Source organism: Mytilus edulis, unplaced genomic scaffold (assembly GCF_963676685.1).
Source record: "Mytilus edulis unplaced genomic scaffold, xbMytEdul2.2 SCAFFOLD_1908, whole genome shotgun sequence".
Lineage (NCBI taxonomy): Eukaryota > Metazoa > Mollusca > Bivalvia > Mytilida > Mytilidae > Mytilus > Mytilus edulis.
The window spans coordinates 1-11,894 of record NW_027267471.1 but is presented as its reverse complement, the minus strand read 5'-3'; the positions used below and the strand labels follow the sequence as shown (position 1 = coordinate 11,894).

Below are 11,894 nucleotides of genomic sequence, written 5' to 3'. Positions count from 1 at the left end.
CCACATTGATACGTATCGATACGTGGTTAGCATGTTTTGTTACGTTCCCCTAAGCGTTGATACTTGTTTGCTAGGGTTCTACTTCGTTTCAATTTTCGCTACGTTTGCTGTTGAAGTTTCAAAACATACGGGACAGGTCCCGTTTTAAACAAAGGATCACTACGTTTCGATACGCTTCGTAACGTATATTCACGTTTCGCTACGCTTTCAAAACGTAGTAAAACGTGACAGTGTGACTGTGGCTTAAGCAATAAGGATCAGACAGGATTAAGATACAATTTAACAGCATTTCACATCTGTAAAAAAGAAATCCCGAACGGAATAAAATATTTTTTGATTCAACTATGCATTTGTTTCAGAAAATTATGATCTACACTTTGCATTGAAAATAAACACATGTATTCTAAAACCAGTTATTGGCGTCACACAGGTTATGTTCTCATATATTTTATGAGGGTATGATACTATTCCATTAACAGGAGGGGTTGTGCCTGATATTCATATGATGAAGACAATCGTTTCCATCAGTTCGATTGACTTCTGGAGCTGACATGTCAGTGACTGCTAGTAGTCCTTTGTTAATTTATGTATCCTTGTCATTTTGCTGAGTTATTTTTATTGCCTTTTCTGGCATTAGATTCGGACTTCTTTGAAATATAGTTTTACTGTGTATATTGCTGTGTGTTTGTTATTATGCATTGGTTTAAGGTATAGGGAAAGGGTTGAGTTCTCACAAAATATGTTAAGACCCGCCGTGTTTAGGCCTGTACTATGCCAATAGCATCTGGCCTTTGTCAGTCTTGTATGGTTTTTTAATTTATGTTTATTTATATATGTTTGAGTTTACAACGACGTTCATTTACACTAAAGTAGTACACATTTTAAGGGGATAGCTGAAGCCTATCCAAGGAGCTGGATTTTACTCGCTGTTTAAAGGACACATTGGTGGCATTCGGCTGTGTTCTGCTCTTTTGTTAGGTTGTTGTTTTAGAGACAACATCAAAAGACCAATATGTAGGATAAAGAAAAATTTTAATTCACATAGTTAAGTATGTGGCTGCTGTTTTTGAAAACTTATGATCTAGTTAATAACAAAATTACAAAATTACAAAAGGAATGCAGCACTAACAGAATACAGAAGGGCAATCAATAAACAAAAGACAAATAAATTAAAAAAAACATTGATTTCGAAAAAAAACAGGAGCTACGTCGCAGGGAGAACTTGCATCTTACAAGACGCTCGCCGTGAAAACAATTTGACATGTAGACGAGCTTTTTGTTTTGAAAAAAAGTAATAAAGACAGTCATATAATGTTAATATAAAAATATTACTGATTTGTGGGTTTCTTCTGTAAAAATGAATAAACATTTATCTATTATTTAAGATATACATCTAAAAATAAAATGTAACAAGTTTAATATCGCATATTTTATATATATACTTGTATTTTTCAAATAATATATAAACATACAGGAACAATTTTACTGTCAAATTTTAGAAAGACCCCTTATTATTACTAAACAAACAACCCAATAATTAACAGAAATAAAAAAGTTGGCTAAATGAGAAAACCTTATTTTAAAAATTGGATAAATGGGAAGACACCAAATGAAACGTGTCAGTGATAAATTATGATGCAATGACGTTAATTATTTGACTCTTTTATTTTAGTCTATTCTATATTGGTAAAATTAATTGAAACTAAATAATAAACCTTTCTTAAGAATTAAATACTAACAATCTTCAAGTTGTAGATCCTAAGATCAATAGTTTCCTTATGTTCTTTTATTGTTTTATCCTTATGATTCAAATATGCTCAAATCAAAATGAACGAAAAGGTTTGTTATAATGATGAAATTAATTTTAACCACAGAAACCTGTTTGTTACCCGCTGACTAAGTTATTTTTACAGAAATGTCTTGAAAATCAGCACATCTCCAGCACATTCATCAATTTAAATATATGGGTTTGTCTTTGTTCTTCAACAAAGAACTGATGTGCATCGTAAAGTCATATTTCATGAGATAATCATGTGAACTGGTTTATCTAACTCTCAGATCTAACCTCATAAACATGTCGCTTTGATAGGTCAGGAGAAAAGATTCGCAAATGACCTCCATTTTGTACTCTAACATATGTATTAGTTAATCAAATTTAAGAGAGACTCGGAAGACATTAGAACAAATTGGTAAATTATTAGTTATAAAAGGAAAGTTAATTTGCAAAAAATAAAATCTAAACAACATATTATACCTTTTATATATATGCTAAAAGACGAACACATATTTTATGTTAATAAATTATACTAAATTCTAATATGAAAATAATACATAATTAATATAACACGACCTTCGCATGATTGTGTTTTATAATGCATTAAAAATTACTTTATTATAATTACCATAATTCATGAATTCTGTACAATCAACCTGTGATGGAGAATACAAGGTCACTGTGTCAAGAATTGTATAATTTATGAGTTCAGAACACTCTGACAACCACCTATGATTCAGCCAATTCGGTTAATTGTTATTGCAGATGGATAACATTTAAACTTCCTAAACTAAAATGTTTCATAAATCACAAAAAAGGGTCAAAGCAGTAATAAAATTAAGGCGCGAAGTTTCTCTCGTGTTTTAACCTTGCAATGATAATTACAATTTAAACAACATTTTATATCTAATCTATGATCATGTACGTCAACTGGAGAATGAGAATGACTTTTTCAAGATTGATATTTTACTAAACGACTTTTCACGGTCATTGTTCTAGAATGTATCTATATATTCGCTGCCTGACAAGTTTTGCAGTAAATTGTTTTCTTGAGTGGGAAATAAATTATGGATCAATAATTAAAAAAAGAAATTAAAAAAAGTTTAGAGGTGGTATACCATAATTTTTTATTAAACTTTGCCAAAATGAAGTTTATATTGTGATGTAATAAAAAATATTATAAAAATGATAAGTCACCAGGCATTAACTGAAGATACAGATTGTGACAAAATGACACATTTTGTAAGGACTATAAAGGAAAAAAACATCATTATAATGATTGAATAATTGTAAGAGAACTTAAAGTGAGTGCTTTGAGAGCATACAAAACAATTAGGGTCACCATAGGTTTTCCCAGCTAAAATATGAAATAGCAAAGTTGCATTTAGATTCCTTCAAAAAAATATTCACAACATATTTCATTGAAATTTGATTGAAAACGCAATGCAAATATTTTTGTACAGTGATTATGCTGTTGTTTTCCTAGTTTGAAATGATTTACCTGTTTCGTGCAGCTAATATAAGTAAGAAGATGTGGTATAATCGCCGCAATGAGACAACTCTTCACAAGAGACCAAATGTAACATAAAATAACATCTATATAATATAGGTCATCAAGCGGCTTTCAACAATGAGGAAAACCCATACTGCATATAGTCAGTGTACAGCCGTCAACAATGAACAAAGCCCATACTGCATAGTCAGCGATAAATGACATCAAAACAATAAAATGTAAATCAGTTCAAACTAGAAAACTAACGGACTATTAAGTGTACAAAAATATTTCCATTGCGTTTCTAATCCAATTTCAATGAAATTATTAACAAAGTTCCCATAAGTATTGTAAGTTATGATATTCCATCTATGTGATTATTTGCAATCTTCTCCTTTATTCGTAGAGGGATATTTTTACTATTTGTCAGATCAAATGATCCACAGAAACATTTTGTAACATGGATTTTAACTTCTTCTTCTGTTTCTAAGTACTGCCCGCGCATTCGTTTGAAAACTTTCACAGTCAATTCTTCATCGCACCTCTCAATAACTTTACCAATACCATTTTCTGTATTATTGATAAAAAGGACCATTTGACCTATTGTGTACGACCGTCTGTCTTGGTATACACCTCTGTTGCCTCCTATGACAGGTGCTTTAGTACAGACCTTTAAAGAAGAAGAGTAGATATTTCCTTTTAATAAGGGCATTACATCATGATGTATCTACATGTACAAATGTATGTATCACATTTAAAAGCTTGAAAATCAACCAAGTAAAAGTTCAAAAAAAATATAAGGATAGCACCTACCACGTGTACAAAGATATATCGTGTTATTTAACTGCTTTTCAGCTCATTTGTTTATTTAAAGGTTGAATTTGTCTATGTAAGATTAAGAGGAGAAGATTTTAAGTAAAGGTATACGAAAAATTGTTAAAAATTGACTACGAAGGGCAAACACTTTTTCAGGGGTCGATTGAATTTTTTTTTTACTTGTTTTTAAATTTTTCGTTGTTAAACATTATTGCTGTTAATAGTTATCTCTATTCATAGTAATATTAGAGAGAATATTAAAAAAAAGACAAATTTTCCTTAAAACTACTTATTCAGGGACAGCAATCCAACAACGGGCTGTCTGCTTTGTCCAAATGTTATTTTCGTATGAAAATTTTGCTCTATATGCTTTAGTTTTAGCGATAGAATCCAGAAACTGCATTTTACCCATATGTTCTACTTTAAGCAATGTCGGCTATGTTGATTGACAGGGGGGGTCAGCGGACACATTTTTTCCAGCCAGATATTTCTAATGATAAGTGTGGCCAAGTTTGGTTGAATGTTTCAAAGGTGAAGATTTTTGTAAAAGTAAACGGACGACGACGACGGACGCAGAGTGATGAGAAAAACTCACTTGACCTTCTAGGCAAAGAGATATAAATAAATAAAATGCCAGGCATAGAATTTAGTTGTCATATTCGCGTTTTTTTTTAACACGCTATTCATCAATGGCGATCGAATCAACACAATTCAAATTTTAATCAATATCATTATTAATTATCAACATCTCCTGAATGGCTGAGGTAAATTATAACAAGTTAATTAGTCTGATGATTATTAATAAACTTAATATTCTTTAGTATAGAATCATAATGACCTTTTAAATATTTGAATTAGTATACAGACGTGAAATATTAACATGAAACTTACCAACTTGTGAGTTTTACGTTTCTCTTCATATTTTCGAATGATCTCTTGTTCTTTTTCTGACATAGCTTCATCTACTGTCCGTGTTTTGTATGTCTGAAGCTTTGACAAAAGAGGCCATTCAGCTTCCTTTCGATCTGGCGGTAGCAACGGATTTTCTAAAAACTCTTCCCATTTCTCCTTTTTGTCTTGCGAGAATTGTGCAAGTAAAAAATCTTTTTTAAAGACCTGCAAATTAAAACACCTCATGAGTTTATATATTTATCCTTAGATTGTTATAGTTCAGAAAAAACAGAAATTGACGATGAGATTAGCGATTTTGATTTCCATTCCGTTTCATAATTGATGCTATATTTTCAATTTGTAAACTTTATTTGACACATCGATTGATATTAGAAATAATAAGTCAGTTCTTTTAGTGTAATACTATACGTGTGTATTGTACGACTCAAGAGTTTTGCTTTATTTCAAGTATTTTAAGCACTTGCTGGTTGTAACTGTGTCTCTCACCACTTCCCCAGTATTAGCGGAAAGTTAAATCCTTGCAAATATGTTTAGCTGCGTCGTATCATGTATCCGTCGTCCAAACTATGAGCATGCAATTAATTGATTTCGTTGTTTACTGTCTATTATATTTGCTATTTTTTTTTCGTTCAAAAAATAATCCAGTGTTTCTCACGTTTGTGGTTTTTTTTTTCATTTTGCCATGCCAGGAACTTTAAATTGAGTACAGCAGAGCTAAAAGCATGTAGAACAAGATATGCTCTCTCTCTTCCAGTGCTTTAGACATGTCTCCAACTCATATTGAAGGTCATTTTATAGAAGTTTAACCATTATTTATGTGTGTCTTGTTATACATGCTGGTTCGTCCGTTTTATAGCATATAATATAAAACATGTATAATAAATAAAATAAAATAAAATAAAATAAAATAAAATAAAATAAAATAAAATAAAATAAAATAAAATTAATAAAATAAAATTAAAAAAAATTAAAAAAAATAAAATAAAAAATAAAATAATAAAATAAAAAATAAAATGAAAGGATGAACAAATAAACAGAACCTTTTAAATTCCGACCACTCTTGTTCGTCTATACGCTGCTTCACCATCTCTGGCGCCCCTGGTGGGAGACATTGATTTCCATATTGATCAATTTTGAATATTTCAACAGGTGGTTCATTATGCAGAGGATGCCAATCTACTTCAGTTGATTTATGCTTATATTTAACTGTTGTATGACATGTATCATCGTTAAATATCCTGACAAAAACATGGGAAAGATTTAAAACAACACAAGACTAACTCTGCAGGTTTATTAAACATGTATAAGCATGTCTTCTTGAACAATGTAACACACAAAGATCACGAAACTTAAGAGGGTATACTACGGACACGTAAGATTCTGCATCACCTTTATAGCTTGATGGTAGCCATAATAAGGTATGCATGGTTTGAGATATATCTAAACATTTTGAAGTTCGTTTGTAATAAAGCATTTTAAAGTACCACTATTTAAAGCCTCGGTCACACCTTAACGGATAGCGCGAATGGACGCCTAACGGATGAAAATAAAAGTTTTCCGTTGACAAAATTGTTATCCGTTGGGAGTCCGTTAATGTACTGACCGAATAAAACGGACGTGTAACGGATGCACAGACACACACCGGATATGCAACGTACGAGAAACGTACATCCAACGGACGAGTACCGCATAAAACTGACACCTAACGGAAGCGTACCGGATAAAACGGACACCTAACGGAAGCGTACCGGATAAAACGGATGTACAAGATATACGAAAAAATCAAAGGTGATAATAATAATACATAATGTACATGTAAATCGCATATATATTCAAAATGATTCTGTGTAAATGGTTTTGGTTTATTCTTCAAAATTCCGTCAAAGGGCAGAGTCTGGCCTAAATAAGAGCTGTTTGATTGTGAAGACGTGCCTATACTCTAAGATCGATTATGAATAATAAGAATTCATGAACCTTAAGAAATCTGACATAGCAATAATTGGCATTTCTGACGCGAAATTTCAATTTGCATTTATCCGTTTCAGATCCGTTCATCATCCGTTTTATCCGTTATACGTCTGGTAGAAGTCCGTTTCTCATCCGTTCAACATCCGTTTTATCCGTTAAACGTCCGGTAGAAGTCCGATGGTGAATTTATCTTCCAGACCTCCAACAGATGTATAACGGACACGTAACGGATACAAAACGGAAACACAACGGACGAGTACCGTACAAAACGGACGCCTAACGGACGTTCAACGGACATTTTATCCGTTGGACGTCCGTTCAAAGTTTTGAACATGGTCAAAATTTTCCACCGGAGAGAACGGACACCGACGGATAAAACGTACGCTTAACGAACATGCAACGGATGTGGGCGGACGTCTAACGGATAAAAACGGACGTCTAAAGGACATGAACGGATTGAAAAAAAAGTTATCCGTTAGGCGTCCGTTCGAGCTATCCGGTAAGGTGTGACCGAGGCTTAACGCTTACAAATACCACTTAAGTTTTCAGTCTTCAAAAGAAAAACAATCATTTAACATTCTTTAAGAGTTTGTGTATGCGATACAATCAGTTTTCCTTGTGTTGATTGTACTGGTTTAGATTGTGCTTTTTTATAGAATTATTGTTGATAGTTTTCTATTTCTCATTGACGTGTTTTTGTCTGAATTTGCTAGTTCTTAATTTGGTCGATTGTCAGTGATAAATCACTGTTAAATATATACCAGCTTGTACATAGACTCAATTTAACCCGCGATATATTCCTTGTTTTAAAGCTAATCATTATCCGCATCACTGCAAGACACAGTTAATGGTCGAAAAACTTTGCAATCGAATACGCAAATATAGTATTCTTGAGCCTACTATAAACCTAGTTTCATACCTGTATTTTCTCAATGTAGTTATCTGTATATTATGGTATGCATGTATTTTAATTTTACCTGAAAATTCGTGGACTTGTTACTGAGTTCATTCCATTAATGGAATGTTCAAGCCAAGCTGATATATTCCAAACGGCTTTCATATCTCTTGTTTTAGGAACAGGCTGTTGTGAATGTTTGACAATATCATGAAGGTCATTCATTGTCAACGCATTGTTTTTGCTAAGTGAATGGCTAATCTTGGAAAAAGTCTGATCAACATCCTCGTGTGTATGTCCAACAATTAAAAACGACATCCATACCTTCAATTGATTGATGATGCATTAACTATTTTGATTTTAAGCTCGACAATCTGTTGACAATTGTCACAAAAAAGAACGGTCACACATACGGTAACCTATAGTTGTTAATGTCTGTGTCATTTTGGTCTTTTGTGGATAGTTGTCTCATTGGCAATCATACCACATCTTCTTTTTTGTACAATCAATAGATTTTAGGGTAAGACAATTATTTAGCTATTGTTGGTTTATTAAAGAAAATTAATTCACAAAATTCTACATTCTAAGTTGACACAAAGGCTAGTAAATAACATATCTAGTCACTAAGATTAGTTACTTTGGACATGCCACACATTTGAAAACATATATCATTCAATTTTACTAATATTAATAGACAATACTTAACTTTATATTTCATTTTTTAACTGTTTTTTGTTCCATATGTTGAAGTACATAGTTAATTTTTTTAAGCTGCAGAAAAGTCTTTTTGTATTTTATCATGCTGTATTTTTTATTCAATTCTGAAATTTGTAATTAATACTTCCTTTAGTCAAATTCCTAACAATCCAAAAATGTTTTATAAAATGCGATAAGGGATAAGCAACTTACCTCACGAACTATTTTTTTCTTAACCAGATAGGCCATCATTCCAACAAAATATTTATTCTTATTTTCCCTGAAATAATTTATGTTGAAGTAACTTATAGTATGCCAATAATATAAATGGCATGGTTTCCAATGAGACAACTACCTATCAAAATTCAACGGAAATTGATGTAAGCAATCAGAGGCAACAGTACAGCATTCAACAATGTGACAAAAACAACACTTACAATTTATGGTTGTTTTGTAGACCTAAAAAAGGCATTCGATTCAGTGTGGAGGTTAGGTCTTTTGTACAAAATAACAAAAAATGAGAATATTGGTGTAAAATTTTACAATTTGATAAAAAATATGTATAAGAATACTGAAGCTTCAGTGAAATCAAAGGAGAATATATCTGAATATGTCTCTATTGATAGAGGAGTGAAACAAGGGGATAATATGAGTCCAAACTTATTTAATGTTTACATAAATGATCTACCAGAAATATTTGATGAAAGTTGTAAACCAGTGACTCTGCAAAATATGTCAATGAACTGCCTTATGTTTGCAGATGACATTTTGTTATTATCTGAAACTCCTGAAGGTTTACAGAACTCTATAAATAAACTAAATTCTTATTGTAATAAGTGGCAGCTCACAATAAATACACAAAAAACTAAAATAATGGTCTTTCAACAGAAAAATATTTTATATAATAAATATGATTTTTACTTAAATGGTGACAAACTAGAAAAAGTTTTAAAATATAAATATCTTGGAAATATAATTGAAGCATCTGGGAAATTGACTTCATCACACACTGAATTGGCTAAGAAAGGTACTAAAGTTGTGTTTTCTATTTTTAAGTATCTTTCTCCTTTAGAAAATGTGTCTATAAAACTATACAAAAAATTGTTTGAATCACTAGTTAAACCTATTCTCATGTATAACTCTGGAATTTGGTATATGGATTTTTATGAAAAAATAATAAGAGCTGAAAGACGAGCACAAATTAAAGACATGAGTAAATTTGATATTCTAGCAATGATTGATAGTAGCCAAGTGGAGAAGACACATTTAAAATTTTGCAAATATGTACTGGGGCTTAGTAAACAATCTGTCAATATAGCTGCAAGAGCAGAACTAGCTCAGTATCCCATAGATGTCTTTATTAAAGTACAATCATTGAAGTACTTAGCAAGAATTTCTAGTGATGAAAATAACCCTTTATTATATGATGCTTTCTGTTTATCTAAATGGCTTAGTACTAACGTTATATTTTCATGGTTCTCATATGTAGAAAATATAGCCAATATAAATAAATTAGACATAAATAAAATACAGGATATAAACTATAAACAAGAGAAGAGTTCATTCTCAAAAAATATTAAAAAAGAACTAAAAGATAGCTTTGAAAATATTTTCTTTGAAAAATTAAAATTAACTAATGAAACCAGTAAAATATTCTTGTACAGTAAAATAAAAACAAAATATGAAATAGACAAATACATTTCTAAAAATAGTTTTGAAAATAGAAAATTATTATGTAAAATGCGAGTAAGTGACCATTTCTTGGAAATAGAGAGGGGTAGATATAAAAGAATTCAAAGAGAAAATAGAATATGTAAACAGTGTAATATAAATGCGGTTGAAGATGAAACCCACTTTTTCTTAAAATGTAAAATTAATAAATCTTTACGTAATCAGCTTGAAAAAGATATAAATAGTATATGTCCAGAATACTTTACATTGTCTGAAACAGATAGATTACAACTAATTCTATCTTCATTTGATATTATGCAGCTTACTGTTCCGTTCATTAAAAAGTCATTTGCACTGAGGGGAGTGGACACAACACCTGCATAAATATTACTGTTTTATCATTTATATATGATGTTTAATATGTTCATTTTTCCATTGTGTATATTGTATTGTATTGTTTGTATATATGCCTTCAACCCCCAGGGGTATAAATGTGCATTTCATGAATAAATAAATTTAATACGGAAATATAGCCGGCTACAAAATGCTTCGTCATGAAAAATGTGAAACAATTTAATTTAGGAAAATATAACTAAGAAGTCATAAAAAACAAAATGACAGACATTCACCAACAGCAAAAACTGAACTACTGTCCGCTGACTTAAAACTTGCATCAGAGAACATGTTACGGAATTAAACATATTTGTGAGCGCTCAACCCTCCCATATCTGGGACACTGGTGTAACAAAACAACCTAATTACGTCATAACTTTATTACTTTTCCATGACACATGTTATTGACATTATGCTATGATGGCATCCTTTATAATTCTAATCAAGTGCTTAAGGTAACACAATTACGATCGGTGATGATGATGATGAATTGATGTTAATCCTCCACTGACAAACAGTACATATATACATGTATCATGACGGAAACGAATTAACATAATATAAATATGTGCACATGCTGAGAAAGACCTACAAGATTTTTACAAACTTTAAATAAAGGATAATATTCGTATATCTTAAATCACCTGCAAGTATTATCAAGTTGAACATAAAGTACTGGTGGAAGCTGTCCATTCCCATCCGCCTCCTCAACCAAAATGTGCAATAAACAAGACAAAGTCAGGTTTGTATCATGAGGAAATTGGTTAAAATCCATGAAAAAATATTTCCCTCTTCCATGAACAATACTACCGGTGATGTGGGTTTTAAGTTTTTGGCTGCTTGCACCCTGTTAAAAAATGTTTTAAAGTATGCATTTCATTTGAATTAGATTATTAACAACTATTACATTTTGTTTACAGTTTTAAGTTAATCTAACAACAAACACTCGAAATAATATTTTTAAAGATTTTTATAGCTATATTACGAATTGTTGAAATAACTGAAAAACACCAAGATTGCGCGATTTACAAACACATTTTTCTGGAGAATTAATTTTCTTACGTTTGGATTGTTCCATTTGTAGTAGTGTGGCAAATCAGTCTTACTCTGGTCCATCCCATCCAATATCAAGGATATTATTTCTTTGGGCTTCATCTCAGCCTGCGCCCTCCTTACATAATAGCTCTCTCTTTCCATTCTAAAATATATATATTCTATCTCAATGAAAAACAATCAAATTATGGATCGAATTAAATAAATAGACTTGGATGTGCCTT

General features: G+C 31.3%; 1 protein-coding gene across 1 annotated transcript; it reads right to left on the bottom strand.

Annotated features, from left to right (window-relative positions):
• Nucleotides 1-3,621: 3,621 nt before the first annotated feature.
• On the bottom strand, nucleotides 3,622-11,815 carry LOC139505505 (uncharacterized; the record flags this gene model as incomplete). Its single annotated transcript, XM_071295054.1, has 7 exons — nucleotides 3,622-3,936; nucleotides 4,974-5,198; nucleotides 6,022-6,232; nucleotides 7,940-8,181; nucleotides 8,767-8,833; nucleotides 11,262-11,464; nucleotides 11,680-11,815. Coding segments are annotated over 7 exons (1,399 nt in total), but the record flags the coding sequence as incomplete, so codon positions are not given.
• Nucleotides 11,816-11,894: the final 79 nt, after the last annotated feature.